The following is a 27,557-nucleotide window of genomic DNA, read 5'->3' on the forward strand; positions in this document are numbered from 1 at the left end:
CAAAGCCGCGTGGGAGATTCTGCAAAGCCGGGAAGGGGGTCTCCCACCAGCAACGGGTCAGCGGGTCCACGCCAGGCGTCTTCAGCCTAGAGGCTGAGCGAGGCTGGTCCTGCCCCTGTCCCGGGGTGAGGTGGGGAGTCGAGGGATATCGGGGGTCACCGCGCCCCCTTTGGGAAGCCACGGAGCCCTCCCCGCCCCTCCGTCCGGCCCCGCTGACGTTTCCCCGCCGGACCCCCGGGCGATGAAACCTTCCCCGCAGGAGTCATCCGGAGGCGCGGGGCCGGCGGGGCGGGGCGAGGGGGTTTCCCAGCCCTGCCCTCCGGAGGGGAGGGAATGGGGGGGTGAGGGGCGCCGCGCTTTTTGCCCCGGAAAGGAGTCGGAGGCGGCTCAGTTGCCCAGCCATCGCCATGAGGTCCGGTCACAGCCTCCTCCTCCTCCTCTCCTGGGCCGCCTTTGCCCTCTGGAGCCCCCAGCACTCCGTCTCCGGCCTCTGTAAGTGGGGCGAGCGCCGGGGGGAGGGATGGTGGGAGGTGGAAGGGGTGGGATGTGAGATGCCTTGACCAGATCGGTCTTCTGCTGGTCGGAGCCCGAAAGCCCCCGCCCCGTCTGAACCCCCTCCAGCGGGAGACTCGGGGATGTGCCCCGAACGCGTCAGGGCGGGGAGGGGGGCTGGTATGAGGCGGGAGGAGTGGGCGGTGGGATGCTTCGGCCAGAGGGGTCTTCTGTTCCTCGGAGCCCGAACGGCCAAGAGAAGCCCCTCCATTCCGCACAGCTGTGCGCCCCCCGAGCCCCTCCGTTCTGCTCTCTGGGCTTCCCCGTCGCGGGAATAGCGGTCCTCCGATGCTCCCGAAGCCCTAGACGGGAGAAAGGGGAGGGGGCGCGAGCGACCCTCTGCTGGCCGGGCTTTCTTTCGGGGTCCCAGGCTCAGCTCGGCGCCCTTCGGTCTTCTGGAAGGGGTGCCGGCTTCCCAAGGATGCCGCCCACCTCGGAGTCAGTGCCCTTCGGACAGCTGTTGGAAGGCAGGCGCAGCGCGACCCTCTCGAAGGCGGTGGTGGGAAGGGGTGAGCAGGGAGAAGGTCCGGCTCAGCCTGGCGGGGCCCAAGGGTCACGAAAAGGGCCCCGGTGGAGCCCGGCACGCACTTCCGTTCCCATGAAGTTTGCGTTTGCCCGATGTGCGTAACTCCGAGGCGGGAAGGTTGGGCGAGGCCGATGAATCACGCAGCTTCGCTCCGGCTGGGGAGTCACCCCGTCAGGCTCCTTGGACGGTTCCGGGGCCGGAATCAGCTCTGCGGGCAAACTCCCGGAGGGGGAAGACCGGCCCGGTGCAGAAGAAAACTTCGATGAACGGAGAGTCCGGTCCCCGCCTTTCCCCCCCCCTCCTCCCCTCCCCTCGCAAACACTGCCGAAGGAGATCAAAGGCGGCCGCCCGCGGTTCTTCTAATGTTAGATTGATTGGGTGATTGATTATATTTCCATGCCGCGCATCTCCCTTACAGGGTAACTCTTGGCGGTTTACAGATTATAAAACCAAGTGAAAAAATAATTACATTGTAATAATACTAATAAGATAATTAATGTTATTAGTATTAATAACATAATAACATTAACACTCTGGAACAGATCAGGGAGTTACTAGGCTTGATACAAATATTGATAGAATTACAAAATGTAAGAGTTTGTAGGCTCTGGGAGGTCATCTAGTCCACTGGTCACCAACTGGTGGTCCGTGGACCACAGGCGGTCTGCGAGAAAATTTTGGTGGTCCGCAGAAAAAATATTTGCCTTTTTTATATTGCACTAAATCAGGGGCCCTCAAACTATGGCCCCTGGGCCGGATATGTGTAATGAACATTTGTGTTGCTGCTGAGAGTCTCCCCCTTCGGGGTCTTTTTCTGTGGGTTGGAGGGGGATAGAAATTCCAACTTGGGGTCTGCTTCAGCATCTGGTGTGGGGCTTTGGGTGAAGGCTAGAGGGAAGCACCACTGGTGGCCAAGAGCCGGAGGGCCTCATTCCAGTGGGACTGCATCATGGCCTGGAACTGGCTGACCATCTCAGCCTACTGAACCTTCAGGCACCGGTACCTGGCCTTGCACTCCCACAGGTTTTCCCTCTGCTTAGAAAGCCTATGTTCGTAGTCCTCAGTAAGGTGCTTCTGTTGAGCCGCCTTCTTGGTCAGATCCAATTTGAACTGAGCTGTTTTGCCAATTGTTTCTCGTGGTGACTGCTTAGCTCCAGCACCTGCTTCCTGATGGGGCCCTAAGGAGCCCAAGTAGGCAGGCGAGGAGGGGCTGGGAGGGGAGGGGTGAGTAGAGGCCGGGGAGGCATCCCTCGACGTGAGTGACATCGAGGTGGCCATGCCCCCCAGTCACATGACCACCTAGCCACGCCCACCCAACCTGTCATTAGGCAGATCATATTAGTGGTCCGCGGGATTTAAAATTATGAATTTAGTGGTCCCTGAGGTCCGAAAGGTTGGTGACCCCTGATCTAGTCCACCCTCTAGGAGTGCAGGAGGCTCCCTGACAGATGTTCCACACACACCCCAGCTCCATTCAAACACTCCAGTAAAGGAGAGCTGACTGCTTTCTCAATGGTGTCCAGGTCAGTGTCAAACAGCTGTTACAAGGCTTAAAGTTTTCTCTAACTTTATCTCTATCCTTATCACTGAAACCTTTGTTTGTTGTTCTGTCTTTGGAACAATCCTTTCACACGACGGCCATTCAGATGCTTGAAGAGAGCCAGGGGTGAAATGCTTCTGGTTCGGACCGGATTGCCTGAACATGGCGGCGGATGGTTCGGAGAACTGGTAGCAAAAATTCCTGTCCCCTCCACCCATGCCCAGCTGAGCCGCACAATCATCAGAGGTTGTTTTTTTTTTACTTTTAAAAGCATTTTTCCTTCAGCCAAAAAAATGCTTTTAAAGGTAAAAAAAAAGAATCTGATGATCGCGCGGCTCAGCTGGAATCGTCAGAGCCTTTTAAAAGCATTTTTTCTACAACCTCTTCAGCCGAAGAGCTTGTAGAAAAATGCTTTTAAAAGGCTCTGACAATCCCAGCTGAGTTGCCTGATCATCAGAGTCTTTTAAAAACATTGTTACTTTTAAAAGTAAAAAAAAAATGGCCATGCCCACTGAGTCACATTACCCCCAACCACCAAACCACAGAATTCTTAGTGACAAATTTTACATTTCACCACTGAAGAGAGCTACTCCCTAGCTCTCCCACTACCTCCTCTCCTCTCCTCTCCTCTCCTTTCCTCTCCTCTCCTCTTTCTTTCCTTTCCCTTCACTTCCCTTCCCCACTTTCTTCCCTTCCCCACTTTCTTCCCTTTCCTCTTCCACTTCCCTTCTGCTCCCAACATTTCCTTCTTTGAATGCTGACCAACTGGGGGGGGGGTGGTACCCACCGTTTCTCCTTCCCTCTTGGTGGCCAAAGTCCTTCCCCAAATTCAGGCACAGAACTGAGGGACACATCGTAGGTGTGAACTGAGCAGCCCAAAAGAAAAGGAATCCTGGCTTCTTTCCAGCCAGAGTCTGTACTTCTCTAGGGGTTTCCTTGGATTGTCTGACATTGCTGGCTTCTGTTTGGCTTGCAGTCCAGAGATCTCCCCCTCACCCCCCACCCCCCACCCCGCAATGCTCCTCAGCTCCTCCTCTAGGCCATCCGGCCCTGGATTATTTGCCGAGTCGCCCCTGCTGTTTTCTAATGGAACCTGTTACGCCGCTGGACCTCCTGGAACTCAGATAAGTCCCATGATTTCCCGGGTTTGAGTCAGCTGTGGATTCAAACATTGTATAGTCAGGCCTGTTTCCTAATTCGGATTGTTCGGCTATGCTTTCTTATTTGGTCTATGTGGCGCCCATACCCGCCGCCTTTTATCTCCACCAAGTATGATTTTGGACCTGTTATGTTTAGGATTTTCCTGCTACCCAGGTCGGGCCTTCACCATAGTTGTGTGCCCACACGGTCGCCTATGTCCATCCCTCTTGTTTTTCGAGTCCCCTTGTAACCCTCCGTGTATAGTTTGATTTAAACGGTCTAGTGGGCACCTGAGCTGCCCATTAATAATTCTGCTGGGCTTCTGCCGGTTGTGACACAGGGGTTCTGTGTTGACGCCAGGAAAACATCGATTTTGTTTGCCAGTCGCCTGGCTTGAGTCTGACAATGCCTCTTTTGCGCCCGGACGAAACGCTCTGCAAGGCCATTCGTCGCAGGGTGGAAAGGCGCCGAGAGGGCATGCCGGATGCCCTTCTGCCAAGTACTCTCAAACTGCTGCCGTGAATTGCGGGCCGTTATCGGATACTAACGTGTCGGGCAACCCATGGGTTACAAATAGGTGTCGAGGACTGAGATCACGGCCTCGGCTGTCATGGATCTCATGAGAATGATTTCCAGCCATTTGGAGTAGGCATCGACTACTACCAGAAAGGTTTGGCCGTGGAAGGCCGCAAAGTCAATGTGGATTCTAGACCAGGGCCCTTGGGGTCTCTCCCATTCCCGAACCGGGGCCGTAGGTAGCGGTCTGACTCCTGGCAGGCCTGGCATTTCCTACCCTTTCAGCAATTTCCGAGTCCATTAAAGGCCACCACACATAGCTTCTCGCTAGACCCTTCATCCTCACGATCCCTGGGTGACCTCGTGGAGGAGATCCAACACCCTTTTCCTCAATTTCTCTGGGATCACCACTGATCCCCCATAGCAGGCACCCCTTGAGCCGAAAGTTCCCACGCTTTACAAACTCTTTAAAACGCTCCCGCAGCGGCCACCCTCTTGTACCCAACCAAGTACAGTTCTCAAAATAATGTCCCGGTATGACGCCCGAGCCACCTCCTTAGACGTGACTGGGCCAGAGTCCAGAGAGTCAATTAACAGTATGGGCGTCCCCGGAGTGGGGTCCTCGATCGCCCCTGGCCGTGGGCATCTGCTTAACGCTCCCGCATGCCCCAACTCTTTCCTGGCCGATGCCGCAGTTTATAGGAGTAGGCGGCTAAAAGATAGTCCATCGGGTCAATCGGGCGAAAGTGCCACAGGCGTTGGTGATCGCCAGCCAGTAACCCTAACAGTGGTCTGTGGTCTGTAACAATTTCAAAGTCTCTACCAAAACGTATTCGTGAAACTTTTTACCCTGATACTATAGCTAGAGCTTCCTTATCCAACTGACTGTAGTTCCTCTCTGTCAAGGACATCGTTCTGGAGTAGAAGGCTATTGGGGCTTCTGTGCCATTTGGAAGCCTGTGGCTGAGCACAGCACCCACCCCGTAAGGGGAAGCATCGCAAACTAATACCAATGGCATTGTGCTATGATACTGAATCAGTAAGCTATCGCTCGAGAGTAGGTTTTTTACTGCTTCGAAAGCCCTAGCTTCCGTCTTTCCCCAAGACCAAACAGTATTCTTTCCCAGTAACTTATGTAGCGGCTCGGCAACGGTTGCCTTATTTTTCAAAAAGACCGCGTAAAAGTTCACTAGACCCAGGAATGCCTGTAGCTCTGTTTTGTTTTGGGCGCTGGAGCCTTTCTTATTGCCTTGACCTTGCTCTCAGTGGGGTGGATTCCTTCCTTGTCTATTCTGTAGCCCAAGAACTCTACGGATTCTACCCCTATTTGGCATTTGTTCACTTTAACCTTTAGACCGGCTGACCGGAAAATGCCCAAAACTTTTCTCAAACGCTCCCCCAATTCTTCTAAATTTTCGGCTGATACCAATACATCATCAAAATAGGGGACTACCCCCGGGAGCCCTTGCAGAAGTCGCTCCATTAAATTTTGAAATAGACCAGGTGCCACACTCACCCCAAACTGTAACCGGGTACACTTGAAAGCACCTCTGTGAGTCACAATTGTCTGGGCTTCGGCTGTGTTGGCGTCTACAGGCAGTTGTTGATAGGCTTGGGCCAAATCTAATTTGGCAAAAACGTGCCCTTGCCCCAGCGAGTGCAGCAAATGTTGCACCACGGGGACCGGGTAGGCGCTTTTTTGCAAGGCTTTGTTTAACGTTGCCTTGTAGTCAGCGCAGATTCTAACTGACCCATCTGGTTTCACTGGGGTGACGATTGGCGTCTCCCACTTTGCGTGATCGACTGGCACTAGTATCCCCTGACTGATGAGTTTGTCTATCTCCCTGTCAATCTTGGGTTTAAGGGCAAAAGGGACCCTCCTTGCTTTTAACCGTATGGGGCTACCTGGGGTCTAAATTGAAGAAATAGGGGTCCCTTGTACTTGCCCAGGCAGTCCTTGAAAACATCTTGAATTCGTCCATGAGTGTGTCCTTTAGGTTAAAGTCATTTCTGTAGATGCCAGTCACTCCCATGCCCAATGCCGGAACCAGTCTAGTCCCAACAAACTTGGCAGGGTCCCTTCGACTATCGTGATGGGCAGGGTTTCTTGTGTGGTCCGTACTCGACAGACGGATGTGGTCCTCGAACAGGGAGGCGATTCCCTTAGTAGTCTTGGACTTTAGCCGCTGTGTTTAGTTTGCGTTTGGCGATGTTCGGCAGTGCTTCTGCAAAAGTGTCCCAGGACATGATTGTGATCGCTGACCCTGTGTCCACCTCCAGCCGGCACGTACTTTTTCAATTTTTGGTTTTGTGAATATTTTCCTTTCTAGACGGGTTGCCGACGACCCACTATTATGGTCGTCGTTTGACTTCGCGCCTTTTTTCCTGACCAATCGCGGGTCGCCTTGCCGATCCGTGCTCTGATTGGTTGGTTTGAATTTTCGGGACAGTTGAGGTGCTCGACAAACTTGAGCCAGGTGCCCCTCTTCCTCGCCGACATGTAGCGCCCTTGAACTTGCATTGATGACGCTGGTGTTGCCTCCTCGCAACTTCCGCATTCATCCCGGTCTTCTTTCGGTCTCCCGGTGTGAAAACTCCTTCCTCATCCTCGCCGTCTGATTCGGTCTGGGCTTCTTCGAGTGGACCGGAGTTGATTTTGCGCCGCCGCTGGCGTGAGCGGCTGTTGTAGGGTTTCCTGCCGCTTGGTGGACATCTCATGAGCTCTGGCTTCGTCCAGAGCGTTTGCCAGCTGCTAGATTGCTTTTGATAGCAGCCGCCTCCGCAAACGAATGTCTCTAACCCCACGGATGAGTTGCTCTAACAGTTCCTCATCCAAATCTCGCACCCACAATCCTTGGAGGCTTTCCTCAGGGCGGCCATGTAATCGCTGATGGATTCGCTCTTGCTGTCGCGCCTCCAAATTCAAAACGCCGACATATTTGGGCGGTGTTGGCGCGAAATGGTTCTTCAATAGATTCTGCAGCGTTTGCCACACGATACCGATTGTACCGGCGTTGGCTCTGCCAGGCTTCCGCGATGTCGATGACCTCGGGACCGCAGTGGCTCAAGAAATATGCCCTTTTCGGTTGTCTGGAACTCCTTGCAGTTCGTTGCCTCGAGGAAACTCTCAACGGGTCATGTATGTCCCCATTTCTCCTCTGGGCGGGTCAAATGGCGCGGGCGGTGTGTAGCTGGCCATCGCTGTGTTCCGCCCTGAATTTTGCTGGGTTCGGGTCTCGAGTGCTCAGCTCTTTCCTGGTGCTTTTAGCCTCGGGATCCCATCCTCGTCGCCAGTGTTAAGTCTGGGCAGTAACGAGGCAGGAGACCAGGGTAGTGACAACAGCTCTTTAATATATGATGAACCCAGCGACCGGGCTGGGGAAAAGCCTCTCCTTAAATACAGTCCACTTCCCTTCTGTTCCCAACATTTCCTTCTTTGAATGCTGACCAACTGGGGGGGGGGTGGTACCCACCGTTTCTCCTTCCCTCTTGGTGGCCAAAGTCCTTCCCCAAATTCAGGCACAGAACTGAGGGACACATCCTAGGTGTGAACTGAGCAGCCCAAAAGAAAAGGAATCCTGGCTTCTTTCCAGCCAGAGTCTGTACTTCTCTAGGGGTTTCCTTGGATTGTCTGACATTGCTGGCTTCTGTTTGGCTTGCAGTCCAGAGATCTCCCCCTCACCCCCCACCCCCCACCCCGCAATGCTCCTCAGCTCCCCTCCCCCCATCCTATTTGTGAGGTTGGGTTTTTTTCTATCGCACAATGGACTTTGCTTCCTCTGTCTCTTTTGAAACAGGCTTGCTGGTTTTACCTGATAGCCATCTTTCCATTCAGCATTCCCGCAAAGCTGAGCTGCTACTTCCTTTGTGACGCCTTTCAAAAGAATTTGAGCAGAGTGAAATTGCTCCTTGGAATTCCTTGGTCAAAGAGCCTCCCTTGATTTTCTCTGGATAGCAGCCCTTCTTGGCTTGCCTTAAAAGAATTGGCCATTAGGGGATATGCAAACCAGGACCAGATCTGATCATGTCACCCGTTTCATTTTCATTTATTTATTTATTTATTTTATTTTATTTATTTTGTCACAACTTCATACAAAAAGATTATATAATATATACACATATAAACATATATAGGAAGGAGAAAAGAAAAACAATAGGACAGGAACGGTAGGCACGTTTGTGCGCTTATGCACGCCCCTTATGGTCCTCTTAGAAATGGGGTGAGGTCAATAGTAGAAAGTTTTTGGTTAAAGCTTTTAGGATTATGGGAAGAGACCACAGAGTCAGGTAAAGTATTCCAAGCGCTGATGATTCTGTTGCAGAAGTCATATTTTCTGCAATCTAGATTAAAGCGGTTTACATTAAGTTTAAATCTATTGGTTGCCCTTGTATTATTGCAATTAAAGCTGAAGTAGTCTTTGACAGGAAGGACATTACAATAGATGATTCTGTGAGTTAAACTTAGGTCTTGTCGAAGGCGACGGAGTTCCAAGTTTTCTAAGCCTAGGATTTCAAGTCTGGTGGGATAAGGTCCAGTCATGGTCCAGTCAGATGCTGAACTGAGCTGAGCAGATTTAGAAAAGCACTTTGAGCTTTAAAATCTCTTTCTGTGCACAAATTAAAGCATCAAATCTCCAAATCAAATAGAAACATTTTTGGATTGGAGACTTTTATTCCAATTTAGAAGCCAGATTCAGTCTTGCCTTTGGCGTGAAATTCAGCTGGATGACTCTATTGAATCTCATTTAAATTGAAACTTCTAACTCAAGTCCTTGGTTTTTTATATATATATAGATAGTCCTCAATTTATGTCCGCAACTGGACATCAAAATTTATGTTGCTAAGTGAGACATTTGTTAAATGAGTTTTCCCCATATTATGACCTTTCTTGCCACCATTGTTAAGAGAAGCACAGCAATGTTAAGTTAGTCACACGGTCATTAAGTGAATCTGATTTACCCATTGACTTCGCTTGTCAAAAGGTTCTCAAAAGGAGATCACATGACCGTGTTTCCCCCAAAATAAAACCCTGTCTTATATTTTTTGAACCCTGAAAAAAATACTTGGCCTTATTGTCATGCGCTCAAAAGCCCGATAGAACTTATTATTAGGGGATGTCTTATTTTGAGGGAAACAAGGTACTTTTTTCCTGAGTTATTTTCCCCTGCTTTTCTTGACCACACACACTCTATTGAATCTCATTGAAACTGAAACTCCCAACCTTGGTTTTTTTGCATTTCTGAGTTATTCTTGCCCTGCTTTTCTTAACCACCTACACAAGCACACATGTATGGCTATTTTTTCTTGCATGAACCTCGTCCTCAGAGCCCCTCAAAACAAACTGGATGGGAGGTTTTGTGTCCTGAAGGGGTCTTGCTCCCTTTTCCTGCCAGGAGAGCGGAAGCAAAGGGGGAGATTCCCCAGAGCCTCTCTTGGCCCAAAGAGATCAAAGATCCAGAGACTAAAACCTATGATGAGCGGTTGAGGGATCTAGTTAGGTCCAGCCATCAAAGGATCCAGGGGATGGGACAGTTTTGTACTGGAAGACAATTGAGGGGCTGCCACTAAACAGAGGGTAGGGGGCACTTATTTTTCCAAAGCAGCAGAAGGCAGGATGGGAAACAAGGGATGGAAACTCATCAGGGAGAGAAGCAATATAGAACTGAACAATTCATCAATGGAAGGAGCTGCTTCACAAGTTGTAGATGCTCCACCACTGGAGGTTTTGAAGAAGAGATTGGAGCTCCGTTTGTCTGGAATGGTCTAGGGTCTCCTGCCTGAGCAGGGGGTTGGACTAGAAGACCTCCGAGGTCCCTTCCAGCCCTAGCATTCTGCTGTGAGGTTTCCTCAGGGCTTCAGGCTCCCTGAGTTTCAGTTAAAATGTAACCATGGAACAAAGGCAAAGAAAACGAGCAAAAGAACCAGTCCAGGTCCAGAGGGATCCGCCCTGTGTCAAGAGATGCCCCCGAAGCCCCCCAGGCTCTGGATGGAAATTCTGTCAGGGTGGGGGTCTCCAACCAGGGCAACTTTAAGAAACTTTGGATCCAACTCCCAGAAATCCCCAGCCAGTTAAAGTTCCAAGTCCCCAGGAGCTGAAGTCCACAAGTCTTAAAGTTCCAAAGTTGGAGACCCCTGTATTAGAGGGTTGTTAATTATTAGAGGGATAGTTAATTCCCAATTGGGTAACCCAAAGCCCCCTCTTGTTCTCACATCTTGCAATAATTTTAATTTTACCCTCGCTTTTTTCCCTTGCCATATATATCTCAATGTCATTTTATTCAATTCCTGAAAGAAATTTTTCCCCAATTTAATTGGAATTGTCTTGAACAGATATAATATTCTAGGCAGTATATTCATTTTAATCGTTGAAATTCGACCAATTAATGATAACTGCAATTTTTCCCATTTTGCCAAATCTGACCCAATCTGCTGTTTGAGCTTATCATAATTATTCTCTTTCAATGTACTACATCTTGCAGTTAGGAACATCCCTGCATCCCTGACCTTTCTGCTAATTCAGTTTTTTGTTTCTGTAACATATTTTTTGTTAAAATTTTTGTTTTATCTTTATTTATTTTCAAACCTGCAACTTCTCCAAATTCTCTTTTTTTGTCTATCAATATATTTATAGATTCCAATGGATCCTCAATAATAAAAACCAGATCATCAGCAAATGCTTGTAATTTGTATTCTTCCTTTTGTATATAACTTTATTTCTCTCCTCTCTAATAATTTATTTAGCAGAATAATATATCAGTATGGGCTTTTTTTGCACGTTTTGTGCTGGAAAACGCGGCTTATACTCAGTCTACCTGCAGAGCCGACCCAGGGAGGGTTTTTGCCCTCGGGAACAGCTGGGTCCTACAGAGCAAATGCTGCAGCAGTGACCTTCCTCGGCGCTGCGTCAATATGGCGGCTGGCCTCACAGCTGGCTTCCGCCCGCTGATGGCGGCGGTGTGGCCGGAGGGGCTGATGGGCAAAACTCATTTAATGAATGTCTCCTCTTGCAGCAGTGGCGGAATTGTTGTCACTAGGACTATCTATAGCATAGTTTGGACTCTGCAGGCGGCACATGGTGGCCGCCGTGGTGCGGTAAGCCGATTTTTCCAGCGGCACTGCCTCCCTCTGCACGACCAGAGGAGAGGTGCCCAAACAAGCTGGCGTTTGTCACGAGCTCCTCTCGGCATAGAGTGCTCGGCGGCTCGTTTTGGGGTGGCCTGGCCAGCCGCACTGATGGCACGCGGCGGTCAGCACCAGGGGCGTTCGACTTTTCGGGGCACGTCCAGAGTTCTTGCCTATGGGCGTTGTCACTCGCCTCCTCTCCGAGCCGAGTGAGTGCCGGCAGTGGGGTGGGTGGGTGGAGGCCGCCGTGAAGTGCCGGCTGGGGGCCGGGCCAATCCGCTCCCCAGCCGGCTCCTGGCCTCCCGCACCAACTCGCCGAGAGGAGGAGCTCGAGAGTGACAAACAACAGAGTTCTTCGCTTGGCGTTTGTCACTCGCCCTCCTCGAAATTGAGTGCGGCGGCGGTGGGGGTGGGGAGGCCGCCGTGAGTGCCGGCTGGGGAGCCCGGATTGCCAATCCCTGGGCTCCCCAGCCGGCACTTCACGGCGCCTCCCCAACCGCTCAATTTCGGCCGAGGAGGGCGGTGACAAACAAATGTTGCTCGCTCGCTGCGTTTGTCACCGCCTCCTCTCCGAAAGTGAGTGCGGCGGCAGTGGGGTGGGTGGGTGGAGGCCGCCGTGAAGTGCGGCTGGGGGCCGGGGCCAATCCGGGCCCCCAGCCGGCTCACGGCCTCCGCCGCCGCACTCAATTTCGGCTGGAGAGGAGGCGAGAGTGACAAACAAATAGAGTTCTTCTAAGCCCTTGGCGTTTGTCACTCTCTTCCTCCTCTCAAAGCCGAGGTGAGTCTGAGCGGCAGTGGGGGTGGGGAGGCGCGTGAGTGCCGGCTGGGGAGCCGGGTTGGCTCCTGGGCCCCCAGCGGCCTCACCCCTCGCCGCCGCACTCACTCGCCGGAGAGGAGGTGACAACGCCTCCGCCCACCGCGGGCAAGAGGAGGACGAGTGAGAGGCGAAATGTCGAACGCCCCTCCGCCCCTCCGCCGACCACGCGCCGCCATCAAAAGCGGCGAAGAAAACGCCGAGGCCAGCCGCCGCCCAAACGAGCCCGGCCGAGCTGGCAAAGCATGCCGGCACTTCAATCCCGCTCCCCAGCCGGCACTTCACGGCGGCCTCCCCCACCCACCCACCCCACTGCCGCCGCACTCAATTTCGGCTTTTCGGAGAGGACGGCGAGTGTGTCAACGCCAAGGGGCGAGAAGAACTCTCTTTATTTGTTTGTCCTCTCGCCTCCTCTTACTGTCCTCCTCCTCGCCTCGGAGGCGGAGGGGCGTTGTCACTGAATACATCCCAATAAAATGCAAAGGTTTCAAAGCATGTTTTGGAAAAGCAGCGAGGATGGGGGAGAATGCTGCCTTGAATGTGAAAAAGCGTGGAAAACTCCAACTACAGTATAAAAAAAACATTTGCACTCAGTACTTTTTATTTTATTTTATTTTTGCCAAGTTTTCCCCAGGGTTTTTCCCCTATGGAAATTGGGGAGGTGGGGAGAAAGAGGTGAAAAGAAAAGCCTCTTGGAAAGCGGAGAAATACGGCAAGAACAAAACAATTTCTCCCCGAGAGCAGGAGGAGGAGGAGGAGGAGAGATGGGGGCATTGCAAGCTAGGGTGGGAAGAAGGAGGAGGAAGAAGAAGGAGGCAAAAGAAACCGACCCTCGCGCAGATCAGCAAATTAGCTTTCCTTCTCCAAACCAATTTTTAAAAAAAACCCGTTCTACCCAGAGCAAATGGCAAATAAGCAGCCCGTTTGAGTCTGATTATTGTTTCATGTGGTTGCCCTCTCTGATCTCCTTGTACATGACAAGGCACCTCTAACCCAGCGCTTTGTGTTTGTTATTGGTAATTCTCCTCTCCTTCTTCCATTGGAGTCCTCTCCCTTCCTTTCCGAGCAGGCGGGCGATTTACCTTCTCTGCCTCTTTTTATTTTCCTGGAGGTGGAGGTGTATTCCTAAGGATGCCTTCAGTGCTGGGGAAGAGCCGATCCATGGAGGGAGGGGGCGACGCTGCCGAGCCGCTGCTTACAGAGGCGAAAGAGCCAGGAGACCTTGGCATGGGTGGGCGGCTGGTGTAAGGCAGGGCAGAACCTTCGACCCGCAAGGATCCCGGGAGGTGGGGGACGAAAGAGGCAGAGAAGGAGGAGGAGGAAGGAAAAGAAAGAAAAGGGGAGTGAAAATAAGAGCAGTCCGAGCAATAAATAAATATTGCTGGGCTGCTTTCCAAAAATCCTCAGCACGGAACTAAAAGTTGCAAGTGTTTTGTGAGTTCAAACAGTCCCTTCCAGACTAACACGTTTCATTAAAAGATACAAAGTTTGGTAAACTGAAGCTCGCTCTGTCCAATGCAAAAAAATCATCATCATCATATAATAATAATAATAATAATGATAATAATAATAATAATAATAATGATGATAATGATAATAATGATAATGATAATGATAATGATAATGATAATAATGATAATGATAATAATAATAATAATAATAATGATGATAATAATGATAATAATGATAATGATAATAATAATAATAATAATAATAATAATAATAATAATAATGATGATGATGATAATGATAATAATAATAATAATAATAATAATAATAATAATAATAATAATAATAATAATAATAATAATAATAATAATAATAATAATATTCAGCTTGCTTATTTGATGGCAGCCTGGCGTAAAATGGGGGCAGGGGATACATACAGTTAGGGAAAAATAACAAAACAATGTTTTGGGCTCAAGTGCAGTCTTAAATTGAGGACTACCGGTACTTGCAATTTGAACCTTATTGGACACTTCATTCCTGGAGGGTTTTTAAAGAACAGACTGGACAATCCTTTGTCTGAAACAGTATAGGATCTCTTGCTTGAGGAGTGGGGACTGGACTAGAAGATCACTGTTAGTTTGGGATATGTTCAGAGCCCACACATCTGATGACATAAAAAAATTGGCAAAGTCATCTCAAGTCACTTTGGCCGTTATTCCAGGTGGGCTTACATCTGTATTGCAGCCCCTAGATGTCAGTTTAAATAAACCTTTCAAGGACCATGTGCGAAGGATGTGGCATGAATGGATGACATCTGGTCAAGCTCGTCTGACAAAAGTTGGAAATCTGAGAAAGCCAGACATAGAACTAATAGCACAGTGGGTTCGTGATGCATGGGAAGATATTCCAGAGGACATGGTGCAACGTGCCTTCAAGAAATGTGGCATTAGTAATGCTATGGATGGCAGTGAAGACAGCGCATTGTATGAGAGTGACAGCAGTGCTGATGGCGACTGTGAACTCAGTGATGACGACAACGTATGCGGATAACATCACAGAAGCTGAAGTAGCTGAAGCTCTGTTTGGACAAACAGAGATGAGGAGGAGAACTCCAGTTTTGAGGGATTTTAGCTCTCGTTAGCTTGGTTGCTGTTACTTTTAAAGATACTGTATTTTTGATACCATATTCTTTTTGGGGACCCCCTTTTGCACTTTTATTGTTTTTCGTTCAAATAAATATTCATGTTATTTTACTTGGCTCTATCTTTATTTTTTACATTGACCAGTAGCTGCCTCATTTCCCACCCTCGGCTTATACTCGAGTCAATAGTTTTTCCCAGTTTTTGTGGTAAAATTAGGTACCTCGGCTTATATTCGGATCGGCTTATACTCGAGTATATACGGTACTTCTAGTGTTAAGACAAACAGCAGAGGGGAGAGCGGGCAACCCTGTCTTGTTCCTTTTTCGATTTGAATCAATTCTGTCAATTCACCATCTTCTTTCGGGATAAGAGAAATATACGCCTCTGACCAAGTCTCTGGTATTTTCCTTTTCAGCATCACTTAATTCATAATCTCCAGAAATGGAAGGCACACTGGCTCTTGAAAAGTCATATAAAATTCAGCTGGGAGTCCGCCTGGGCCTAGTATTAGGGGGCTGTTCTATCCCCCACCCCCACCCCCACTCATAAAGCACCCCCCCCCCAACAGAGCCAAGTTTTGATTTTCCTGAATCTCCTTTCTTGCCAGTCGAGGGGGGCTGCAGCACCTTCCCCAACAATTCCAAACAATGCGGGGAGCCTAAACACCGTTTCTTCTACAACGTCACCTCCAAGAGCTGCGAGCCTTTCATTTACTATGGGTGCCCTGGGAATCGCAACCGCTACTACACCATCGAGGAATGCCAGCGCTACTGCGGACAGATTGGTGAGCCCGGCTGTTGGGCAGGGAGGAGCAGGGACTGAGGGCCTGGGAGAAAGGGGCAGCAGGGGCCATGGGGGGCCGGCTGAGGAGCAGCAGGGGTCTTCGGGGAGGGGGGTGTCCTGAGCCCCTGCAGGAAAAGGTCCAGCCCAGCTGCATGCCTCTTCTTCTAAACTTCTTTTGGGGGTTCTGCCCTTGCACGATGCAGCCCCCCTGGGCTGGTTCTCCTTTGGTGCATCTCAGAGGCCAGTACAGGGTGGGGGAGGCTCCCCTCTTTCTGAACCTCCTCTGCCCCCCATCTCTCATGGGGTTTCCCCAGCACCCTTTGTGGGGCTGCATGAGTGGCACTTCCCAGAGCCCATGCGTTGATTCTGTTTTGCAGAACCTTCGACCCGCAAGGATCCCGGGAGGTGGGGGACGAAAGAGAGGCAGAGAAGGAGGGAGGGAGGGAAGGAAAAGAAAAGAAAAGGGGGAGTGAAAATAAGAGCAGTCCGAGCAATAAATAAATATTGCTGGGCTGCTTTCCAAAAATCCTCAGCACGGAACTAAAAGTTGCAAGTGTTTTGTGAGTTCAAACAGTCCCTTCCAGACTAACACGTTTCATTAAAAGATACAAAGCTTGGTAAACTGAAGCTCGCTTCTGTCCACGTAAAAATCATCATCATCATATAATAATAATAATAATAATGATAATAATAATAATAATAATGATGATGATAATGATAATAATGATAATGATAATGATAATGATAATGATAATGATAATAATGATAATGATAATAATAATAATAATAATAATGATGATAATAATGATAATAATGATAATGATTATAATAATAATAATAATAATAATAATAATAATAATAATAATGATGATAATGATAATAATAATAATAATAATAATAATAATAATAATAATAATAATAATAATAATAATAATAATAATAATAATAATAATAATAATAATATTCAGTCAGCTTCGCTTTGATGGCAGCCTGACGAAATGGGGGCAGGGGATACATACACGTTAGGGAAAATAACAAAACAATGTTTTGGGCTCAATTGCAGTCTTAAATTGAGGACTACCGGTACTTGCAATTTGAACCTTATTGGACACTTCATTCCTGGAGGGTTTTTAAAGAACAGACTGGACAATCCTTTGTCTGAAACAGTATAGGATCTCTTGCTTGAGGAGTGGGGACTGGACTAGAAGATCACTGTTAGTTTGGGATATGTTCAGAGCCCACACATCTGATGACATAAAAAAATTGGCAAAGTCATCTCAAGTCACTTTGGCCGTTATTCCAGGTGGGCTTACATCTGTATTGCAGCCCCTAGATGTCAGTTTAAATAAACCTTTCAAGGACCATGTGCGATGTGGCATGAATGGATGACATCTGGTCAAGCTCGTCTGACAAAAGTTGGAAATCTGAGAAAGCCAGACATAGAACTAATAGCACAGTGGGTTCGTGATGCATGGGAAGATATTCCAGAGGACATGGTGCAACGTGCCTTCAAGAAATGTGGCATTAGTAATGCTATGGATGGCAGTGAAGACAGCGCATTGTATGAGAGTGACAGCAGTGATGATGACGACTGTGAACTCAGTGATGACGACAACGATATGCGGATAACATCACAGAAGCTGAAGTAGCTGAAGCTCTGTTTGGACAAACAGATGATGAGGAGGAGAACTCCAGTTTTGAGGGATTTTAGCTCGTTAGCTTGGTTGCTGTTACTTTTAAAGATACTGTATTTTTGATACCATATTCTTTTGGGGACCCCTTTGCACTTTTATTGTTTTTCGCTCAAATAAATATTCATGTTATTTTACTTGGCTCTATCTTTATTTTTACATTGACCAGTAGCTGCCTCATTTCCCACCCTCGCTTATACTCGAGTCAATAGTTTTTCCCAGTTTTTCGGCTTATATTCGGATCGGCTTATACCGAGTATATACGGTACTTCTAGTGTTAAGACAAACAGCGGAGGCGGGCAACCCTGTCTTGTTCCTTTTTCGATTTGAATCAATTCTGTCAATTCACCATCTTCTTCGGGATAAGAGAAATATATGACCAAGTCTCTGGTATTTTCCTTTTCAGCATCACTTAATTCATAATCTCCAGAAATGGAAGGCACACTGCCTCTTGAAAAGTCATATAAAATTCAGCTGGGAGTCCGCCTGGGCCTAGTATTAGGGGGCTGTTCTATCCCCCACCCCACCCCGCTCATAAGCACCCCCAACCGAGCAAAGTTTTGATTTTCCTGAATCTCCTTTCTTGCCAGTCGAGGGGCTGCAGCACCTTCCCCAACAATTCCAAACAATGCGGGAGCCTAAACACCGTTTCTTCTACAACGTCACCTCCAAGAGCTGCGAGCCTTTCATTTACTGGCTGTTGGGCAGGGAGGAGCAGGGACTGAGGGCCTGGGAGTGTCCTGAGCCCCTGCAGGAAAAGGTCCAGCCCAGCTGCATGCCTCTTCTTCTAAACTTCTTTCGGGGGTTCTGCCCTTGCACGATGCAGCCCCCCTGGGCTGGTTCTCCTTTGGTGCATCTCAGAGGCCAGTACAGGGTGGGGGAGGCTCCCCTCTTTCTGAACCTCCTCTGCCCCCCATCTCTCATGGGGTTTCCCCAGCACCCTTTGTGGGGCTGCATGAGTGGCACTTCCCAGAGCCCATGCGTTGATTCTGTTTTGCAGAAAAGTCCGGCTTCTGCCCGCCAAGCCCTCGCGGCATCATGGTCCCATGCCTGGCAAACTGTTTGCATGATGGCAACTGCCAGGAGACGGATAAATGCTGCTCCTACGGCTGTGCCTTGAACTGCATGAAGCCCATCACAGGTGAGACCCAGAGCCAGGTGCTCTGGCTGTGTCTTGGCAGGGGTCCTCCAGGTGCACCTGGCATGCCAATGGAGCACATCTGGAGATGCTGGGCATGGTTCAGGGCACCGGGGGCCCACCAGATGTTTGGGGGCTGCAAGCCCTGTCAGGCCTGGTGGCCAGTTGGATAAGCACCAGAAATTCCATGACCTCAGGTCTTGTCACCGTCACTGGTACACTGCCTCTTCTTCTAAGGTTTCAAACTGATATGCAGTTGCTGGTTTAATGCCAACAACTTCCATAAACGTCGGGGTTGCCGATTGAGGTGCCGCATTAGAGGTGGGTATAATAAAGGTGGGTATATGGTGTTGGGGGGACCTGAAAGGTGGGGAGGAGCAGAAAGTCCTCCATTCACATCTTGAGGACTGCATGCAAAGAAGAGGAAGGGGGAAATGAGAGTCCCTCCTCCACTGGAAGCACTGCAGAAGGAGCCTTCCTGCAGAGATTCTGCTGCGAGATCCAGCCCTCTGGCCAACAAAAGAGGACCATGGAATAAATGTAGGCACCTAGAGTGGCCAGAGGGGGTGGGGGGTCACCAAGGCAGAGGCTGGAGCAAAGCAGCCCCGCACAGCAGGGGAGGGGGGTCTTTCTGGTTCTCAGCCTAGCAAGAAGGGGGGCCCTCCAATGCCTCTGGAGGGGGAGCCAGGAAGCCCCCATCCTGCAGCCCCCCCCCAAGGTAGACCGTTCCTGACGCCCCTTTCCCTCTTCCAGGTCCTTCCTAAAGGCTCCGTGGATGGAAGCTCGCCTTGCTTTGCACTGAAGGAACAGAGAGGCCAGTTCAGGACGAGACCAGGCGCACAAAGCCTCCAGGCGCCTTTCAAAGGGAGGGAGTTCTGGAATAAATGATTGTCCAAAGGAGACGGTGGTCCCAGATGCTGTCTGTGTCTTTCGTGGGAGTATATTTCCTGGCAAGGGAAAGGGGGCAAAGGCTCGGAATTTGCTGGATATGCCAGGCACGTTTATGGTGGCCTTCATGCGCCTGTAGAAATTGAACAAATAAATAGATAAATAAATGTACCCAGTGGACACATCTGGCACAGCTTTGCTGGGTGCCCATCTGGCTGCTCTCTCTCCTCCTTGCCAGGCCTATAGAGGAGCATGTGCCAGTCCTACCCACCCAAGGAGCCAGCACAGACACGGGGGAGGGGGGGCTTTCTGGACTCTCTCCCCCTCTCCATACAGCAGCCCATCACCTGTTTTGCCACCTTAATGCCTCCCTTTCATATCCAGCCCCTGGATTCTCACAAAGCCAGGGCCAGACCTGGGCAGTGAGCTGAACAGGGCAAAAGAATGATGATGCAACACTAACACAAGAATTCGTCCTTTGATAACTTTGATTTCTGTGGGGTTTTGGGCCTTTGAGTCAGTTTCATTCCTGGCCCACCCCCTGCGGTTTTCTTGGCAAGGTTTCTCAGGGGTGGTTTGCCATTGCCTCTTTGCTAGGGCTGGTTCAGAGTGGCCGGCCCAGGGTGGCTTTGTGACAAGGGTAGGACTAGAACTCCTGGACAATCTCCTGGTTTCTAGCCTGGTGCTTTAACTACTAGGCCTAAATGACCGTCTCTTGTTCAGGATAATCAGCTAACAAAGAACTTCACAATGAAGCACAAAGCTCCTCCTTAGCCTGGGGGGGCTGGGGGAGCCAGCTCAATGGTCAGCAGGTCAGGGCCTCCGTGGGACTTGAACTCCTCACTCCCTGCAGCTTCTGTCCCTCCAGGGGAAGGAAGGAAGGAAGGACTTCTCTGGTCACAGAATACCAGCGTCAGAAGGGCCCTTGGGGGTCTCCAGAGCCAGCAGAAAAAGCCTCTGCCCCCCCCCCATTCTCTGGAGCCCCTTCCTGAGGGGAAGGGAAGACTAAGATGGACCCCCCAGCACACCCACAAGGAGAAGCCCCTCCCTCTGCACACGTCCACCTCCAGGACTCCAAGCCAAAAGGAGGGAGCTCAATTAAAGATTAAGAGATTAAAGTTAAGGTAACCTTTATGGCCGTTTTCTACTGTGAGCACATTAAAAACGGAATTCTGTTGCCTGCCCTGAAATAAAAGTATATCTCTACCCATCCCCATGGATAACACACATATATACATGCTATATTCATTGACACATACATAGATACATACATATACACATACACACAGAGGTAAGTAGGTAGGTAGGTAGGTAGGTAGGTAGGTAGGTAGGTAGGTAGATAGATAGATAGATAGATAGATAGATAGATAGATAGATAGATAGATAGATTGATTGATTGATTGATTGATTGATTGATTGATTGATTGATTCAACACCCATACAAATATATACATACAATCTATTTGGAAAATAAGTTGACCCCCTCTTCTTTGTGGTAGCCCTTCAAATACTGGACCATTGCTATCATGTCACCCCAACCCTTCTTTTCTCTAGACCAGCCCAACCCAATTCCTGCAACCCTTTTGTATTTCCTATTTTAAAACTTTGTCTTGAACCAAATAATAATAATAATAATAATAATAATTTAATTTGTATACCGCCCTTCTCCCGAAGGACTCAGGGCGGTGAACAGGCAGATAAAATATAAATACACACAGTAATTAAAAACATCCCTTAAAAAACTAATTCAAATGCCCAAAAATGTTAAAAAACGTACTTCCCCATAAAATAACAAAATTTTAAAAACCCATCCAATAAAAATAAAAATCAGGCTAGTCCAGCCATACGAAATAAATAAGTTTTAAGTTCGCGGCGAAAGGTCCTAAGGTCAGGTAATTGTCGAAGTCCGAGGGAAGTTCGCTCCACAGGTGAGCTCCCACAGAGAAGGCTCCCCTGGGGCCGCCAGTCGACACTGTTTGGCTGACGGCACCCTGAGGAGTCCCTCTGTGGGAACGCATCGGACGATGGGAGATAGAAGCCGCAGTAGGCGGTCCCAGATAGCCCGGTCCTAAGCCATGGAGCTTTAAAGGTGGTAACCAATACCTTGAAGCGCACTGAAAACAACAGGTAGCCAGTGCAGTCTGCGAGGATAGGTGTTATGTGGGAGCCCGAGACGCCCTCAATAACCCGCAGCAGCCGCTCTGAACTAGCTGAAGTCTCCGGTGCTCTTCAAGGGAGCCCCATGTAGAGCATTGCAGTAGTCCAGGCGAGAGGTAACGAGAGCATGAGTGACTGCATAAGGCATCCCGGTCCAGGAAGGACGAACTGGCGGATCAGGCGAACCTGATAAAATGCTCTCCTGGAGACGGTCGCCAAATGGTCTTCAAAGGACAACCGACCATCCAGGAGCACGCCCAAGTTGCGCCTCTCCATCGGGCCAATGATTCACCTCGACAGACAGCCGCATCTGCAGCTGACTGTACCGAGGTGCCGCATCCACAGCCACTCCGCCTTGGAGGGATTAAGTTTGAGCCTGTTCCTCCCCATCCAGACCCGACGGCTTCCAGACACCGACAGCACCGACAGCTTCACTGGGGTGGCCCGTGGAAAAGTACAGCTGGTGTCATCAGCGCACAGTTGGTATCTCACCCCAAAGCCACTGATGATCTCACCCAGCGGTTTCATATAGATGTTGAACAGGAGGGTGAGAGAATCACCGCGCACCCCACACATGAGGCACCTTGGAGTCGATCTCTGCCCCTGTCAACACTGCCTGCGTCCGATCAGAGAGGTAGGAGGAGAACCACCGATAAACGGTGCCTCCCACTCCCAACCCCTCCAACTGCAGCAGGATACCATGGTCGATGGTATCAAAAGCCGCTGAGAGGTCTAATAGGACCAGGGCAGAGGAGTAACCTCATCCCTGGCCCTCCAGAGATCATCCACCAGTGCGACCAAAGCTGTCTCCGATTGTATCCGGGCCGGAAGCCGGACTGAACGGGTCTAGATAGACAGCTTCATCCGCTGACATGCCACCACATTTCTACAACCTTCGCCGAAGCGAAGATTGAGACTGGCCGGTAGTTCCCAAAAACAGCTGGGTCCAGGAAGGCTTCTTGAGGAGGGGTCTCCACCGCCTCTTTCAAGGCCGCGGAAAGACCCTCCCGCAAAGAAGCATTTGTAATCCCTGAGCCAGCCTCGTGTCACCTCCTGAGTAGCCAGTACTAACCAGGAGGCACGGATCCAGTAAACATGTGGTGCTCAGCCTACCCAGCAACCTGTCCATGTCCTCGGAGTCACAGGATCAAAGTCATCCCAAACCACCTCAACAAGACGGGCCTCAGAACCTCGCCTGATCTACCTAATTTGCGAAACCCGGGGAAGCCTGCCCAGAGGAGCCCCCCAGAGAAGGCTTCCCTGGGGCCGCCAGCCACATTGTTTATGGCGGCACCCCAGAAGTCCTCTCTGTGGAGCACGGTCGGTGGGAGGCGTATCAACAGCAGGCGGTCCCAAGTAACCCAGGTCCTAAGCCATTAAGATAACTCGAACTCCTCGGCACGCCTTTTCCCGCCTCCTGTTGAAGGAGCGCGGTCACCCAAACAGGCGCGGGCGGTTATCTGCCGACGCAATGAGGGAGGAAACATAGGAACGCCAGAACCTCATTGCCAGGTAGGTCCTACTATAGGACCTAACTAGTGTCCGTCAGCCTCAGAGCGGCTGGATCTCCAGGCACTCTCTAGGCGCCTTCTCCGCGCTTCATCTCCTCAGCCCTCGGAGAACCAAGGAGCTGGTTGAGACTGACGGGTCAGAGGCCGCAAAGGCACGACACGGTCCAAAGCTCCAGCCGCCCGCTCCCAGGCCGCAACCAGCTCTTCAGTCGAGTCGGGGCCAGGTGTTCGAAACAGCCCAAGCTCCGCCAGAACCCTCCGGTCCATCAGGCGCCTGGGACGGAACCAACGCATTGGTTCCGCCTCCCTGCGTGGTGGGTAGCGGTCAGAAAGTCAGATTAAGGAGAAAATGATCTGACCATGACAAAGGTTCAACAACTAAATCATTTAAAACCAGATCATTAGACCACTGGCCAGAGATAAAATCAGGTCTAGGGTACCTCCCCGGCGTAGGGACGTCAATTAACTGAATCAGGTCCATGGCCGTCATGGAAGCCATGAACTCCTGAGCTGCCGAGGATGCTACGCCGGCTGATGGCAAATTGAAATCCCCCATGACCAACAGTCTGGGGGTTTCAACTGCCAACCCGGCCAGCAACTCCAACAGCTCAGGCAGGGCTGTAGTCACGCAGCAAGGAGCCAGGTACGTGATCAACAAGCCCACCTGAGTTCTACAACCCCACTTCACGAAGAGGGATTCACACCCAGCTATCTGAGGCACAGTGGTTTCCCTCGGCTCAAGACTCTCCTTAATGAATAAACAAATATACATTTAAAAAACCCTTGGTCAACTCTACTGTTCCAGTCCAGATCACCCAGGGCCCCGTTTATGAGCAGATGCAGCCCACTAATTTTATTAAGCGCACCACGGCAACTGAGCTCGAACACAACAGAATTTGTGACTGGAACAGTAGAGTTGAGCAAACTCAAAACTAAACTCTTCCGCTTGCCTGGGAGAAGAAAATTCCACACCAACTGAATTTGGGTAGTAGAATCAGGAATCTTCTGATGAGGAGAATGAACCTGAATCTGAAAATGGGCAGCAGCAAAGGTTGAGCCCCCCAGGGTGGGGGGGAGGGGCCCTATCTAGTGACCAGACAGGCTGCAACCAGGAGTTGTGAAATGGTCCATGAGGAATAGAATAGAATAGAATAGAATTTTATTGGCCAAGTGTGATTGGACACACAAGGAATTTGTCTTGGTGCATATGCTCTCAGTGTACATAAAAGAAAAGATACGTTCATCAAGGTACAACATTTACAACACAATTGATGATCAATATATCAATATAAATCATAAGGATTGCCAGCAACAAGTTATAGTCATACAGTCATAAGTGGAAAGAGATTGGTGATGGGAACTATGAAACGATTAATAGTAGTGCAGATTCAGTAAATAGTCTGACAGTGTTGAGGGAATTATTTGTTTAGCAGAGTGATGGCCTTCGGGAAAAAACTGTTCTTGTGTCTAGTTGTTCTGGTGTGCAGTGCTCTATAGCGTCGTTTTGAGGTGAGGGGTTGAAACAGTTTATGTTCAGGATGCGAGGATCTGCAAATATTTTCACGGCCCTCTTCTTGATTCGTGCAGTATACAGGTCCTCAATGGAAGGCAAGTTGGTAGCAATTATTTTTTCTGCAGTTCTAATTATCCTCTGAAGTCTGTGTTTTTCTTGTTGGGTTGCAGAACCGAACCAGACAGTTATAGAGGTGCAAATGACAGACTCAATAATTCCTCTGTAGAATTGGATCAGCAGCTCCTTGGGCAGTTTGAGCTTACTGAGTTGGCGCAGAAAGAACATTCTTTGTTGTCCTTTTTTAATGATGTTTTTGATGTTAGCTGTCCATTTGAGATCTTGCGATATGATAGAACCCAGAAATTTGAAGGTTTCTACTGTTGATACTGTGTTGTCAAGTATTGTGAGAGGTGGAAGTATGGAAGGGTTTTTCCTAAGAGGTCCAGAAGTGGTCCAGAAACCCACTACTCCTATAGGAGATCTTTGCTCTTGCTCCCCACAGATCTGGACATCTTCCCATAGTAGCCTCCGATGCCTCCTTGGGAGATGAGACTGTCCACTGAACCCATAAATTGAGGGTGGAGTGGGGAAGAACCCCGATATGTGTGAGGGTGGGGGAGGTTTAGAGATGTGAGGGATATCGGAATAAGTAAGCTGAATAAAGAGAAGACAGGAGCTGGCCCACATGTGCTCCGCACTGCTGCTCCTCATAAGGAGATAAGACAGAGGTTTTCCATGGCTTTGGGCACAGGGAGATGATGGGATTACGATCATCTTGCTCACATTTGTGGCAGAGACTTTTAAAGGACACTGACTTTGCAAATGTCAATTTCTAAAGATTTCTCATTAGTTACTTCTAAGTTATTAGAAATCTTTGATGTTTGAAGTTTGAAAATGCCTTCAAACCTGAGTGAGGAAACATTTTAATTAGAAACTTAACAATGTAAAGAATCCAAAATAAACAGCAAAGGGCTAAATAAGATAATTAAGGGTCCAGATAAAATTGGAACATGAAAATGCTTTTGATTTAAACAAAAAGTAATAAGGTAATAAACTGGAATATTGGACTAGAAAGAACTAAAGGAAACTAAACTTTACAATTTACAGGACACTTAAACTTAGCCTACAATAAAAGAATGAAGCAAAATATCTTAACATTGGACATGGTGAATGCCACAATCCGAACAATAGACCCAGATGTTAATTTTAATGGCCTCTGCCTTGAGACATGGGCTGTGTGTGGATGATGTCATGGCAAGGAAACAGGTTCTACCAGATAAGATGGAAAATTAGACATGAACATGGATATAAAAATGATTTGCTTACAAGAATGACAGGAAAAAAGATATTAACCTGGACCTACAAGATGTCTTCATAACTAAAAGGGATGTAGAAACACTAAATTAGGAGAGTGGTTGGGTAATTTTCCCTGTTGGAATTAAAAATTAATGTCTGCAACATATTTGAAGAGACAAAAGATCGAGACAGTTAGAAGTAAAAACCAGGCTAGAAACTAGGATACAGTGAATTCTAGTCTCTCCTTAGACATGAAAACTGGCTGGGTGACTTTGAGTCAATCACCAGGAGATGGGAGTTCTAGTCCTCCCTTTGGGAAGCCATGGAGCCCTCCCCGCATCCCCCGATGATGTTACCCCGCCGGACCTCCGGGCCCAGAAATCTTCCCCCAGGAGTCATGTGGAGGCGCAGGACGGGCGGGGCGAGGGGGTGTCCCAGCCCGGCCCTCTGGAGGGGAGGGAAGGGGGGTTGAAGGGCGCCCCGGAGAGGTGTCGGAGGCAGCTCAGTCGCCCAGCCATCGCCATGAGGTCTCCTCGCAGCCTCCTCCTCTTGGCAGTCGCCTTTGCCCTCTGGAGCCCTCTGCTCTCCGTGCCCAGCATCTGTGAGCGCACGGGGGGGTGTGTGTGACGGGAAGGGGGGGCGGTGGGATGGCTCGGCCAGAGGGGTCTTCTGTTGCTCTGACCCCGAAGGCCCCCGCCCCATCTGGACCCTCGGGTGTGGCATTTCTCGCGGCCAGCGGGCTCGCCACGAAAGGGTCCGGGCAGTCCCCGTGCCGGACGGAGTGAGAACGAAGACATGGAGTCCAATTCTCCTCGGGGTGAACGAGCCCCGAGCTAGCTCGAGACAACCCTTTTATTAGGATTAGGGGTGGGTTACAGAAGGTAAGCAGGGGAGGTTACATATTAGCATATATTCAACATGTGAACATGTGACTGCAAGCACATCCACAAGCCTATGATTTTGGGAGAAAGCTCATGATTCTTGGGAGGAGTTTTGCCATGAGGTGGCTCTTTGTTCTCTGCTTTTTGCCTACGTGGTACAGCAAACAGAAATACATCTTGAAACATCCTGACTCTACATACTAATAAATCTCACATAATTGTGTGTAGGAGCAAACTTCTTTGAAGCTCTGCGAAGTGAGCCTTATCAGAGAAGGAATGTTCTGTGGCTATCTCAAAGGTGTTGATACATTTACAGGCAAACATCTTTGCAACTTTGGCATCAAACAGATTTCTGCTTACATGATAAAAATTAGCCAGACTTACCTATGCTGATATTTTTGCACATAAGCAATTTCTCAAAACTTGCTCATGCTTATATTTGCACATAAGTAATTTTATAAACAATTTCATAAAGGGGTTCATATGGCATAATATTCCAACACTCGGGGATGCGTCCCAAACCCCCAAGAGGAAACGCTCCCCATGCTGCACAGCTCTGCGCCCCCCAGAGACACACACACACCCCGTTCTGCTCCCCGGGCTTCCCCGGAAGCAGGAATAGCGACCTTCCGTCCTTGGCGGAGCCCTAGACGGGAGAAGGGAGAGAGCCGAACGATCCTCTGCTGGCCAGGCTTTCTTTCAGGGTCCCGGGCTCAACCTCGGCGCCCTTCGGGCTTCTGGAAGGGGTCCCGGCTTTCCAAGGACGTCGCCCACCTCAGCGCACTCTGGACGGCTGTTGGAAGACAGGCGGGGCGCGACCCTATCGAAGGGGGTCATGGGAAGGGGCGAGCGGAGGGGGGAGGTCCGGAATCAGCTCCTTGGGCAAAATATCGGAGAG

The 27,557-nt window shown here is 49.6% G+C and overlaps 1 protein-coding gene and 1 long non-coding RNA gene across 2 annotated transcripts; both read left to right on the forward strand.

The window, feature by feature from the left end:
• The first annotated feature begins 333 nt into the window (after positions 1-333).
• On the forward strand, positions 334-18,586 carry LOC131195102 (fused toxin protein-like). The gene is made up of 3 exons (XM_058176731.1): positions 334-492; positions 15,409-15,585; positions 18,276-18,586. Exons 1-3 carry the CDS (start codon positions 408-410, stop codon positions 18,584-18,586), a joined length of 573 nt encoding a protein of 190 aa, XP_058032714.1. The 5' UTR covers positions 334-407.
• A 92-nt stretch (positions 18,587-18,678) lies between these two features.
• On the forward strand, positions 18,679-19,311 carry LOC131196077 (uncharacterized). Its single transcript, XR_009154622.1, has 2 exons — positions 18,679-18,734; positions 19,167-19,311. It is a non-coding gene; the product is annotated as an uncharacterized LOC131196077 (long non-coding RNA).
• The last annotated feature ends 8,246 nt before the right edge of the window (positions 19,312-27,557 follow it).

The sequence above is a fragment of the Ahaetulla prasina genome, chromosome 3 (assembly GCF_028640845.1).
Source record: "Ahaetulla prasina isolate Xishuangbanna chromosome 3, ASM2864084v1, whole genome shotgun sequence".
Lineage (NCBI taxonomy): Eukaryota > Metazoa > Chordata > Lepidosauria > Squamata > Colubridae > Ahaetulla > Ahaetulla prasina.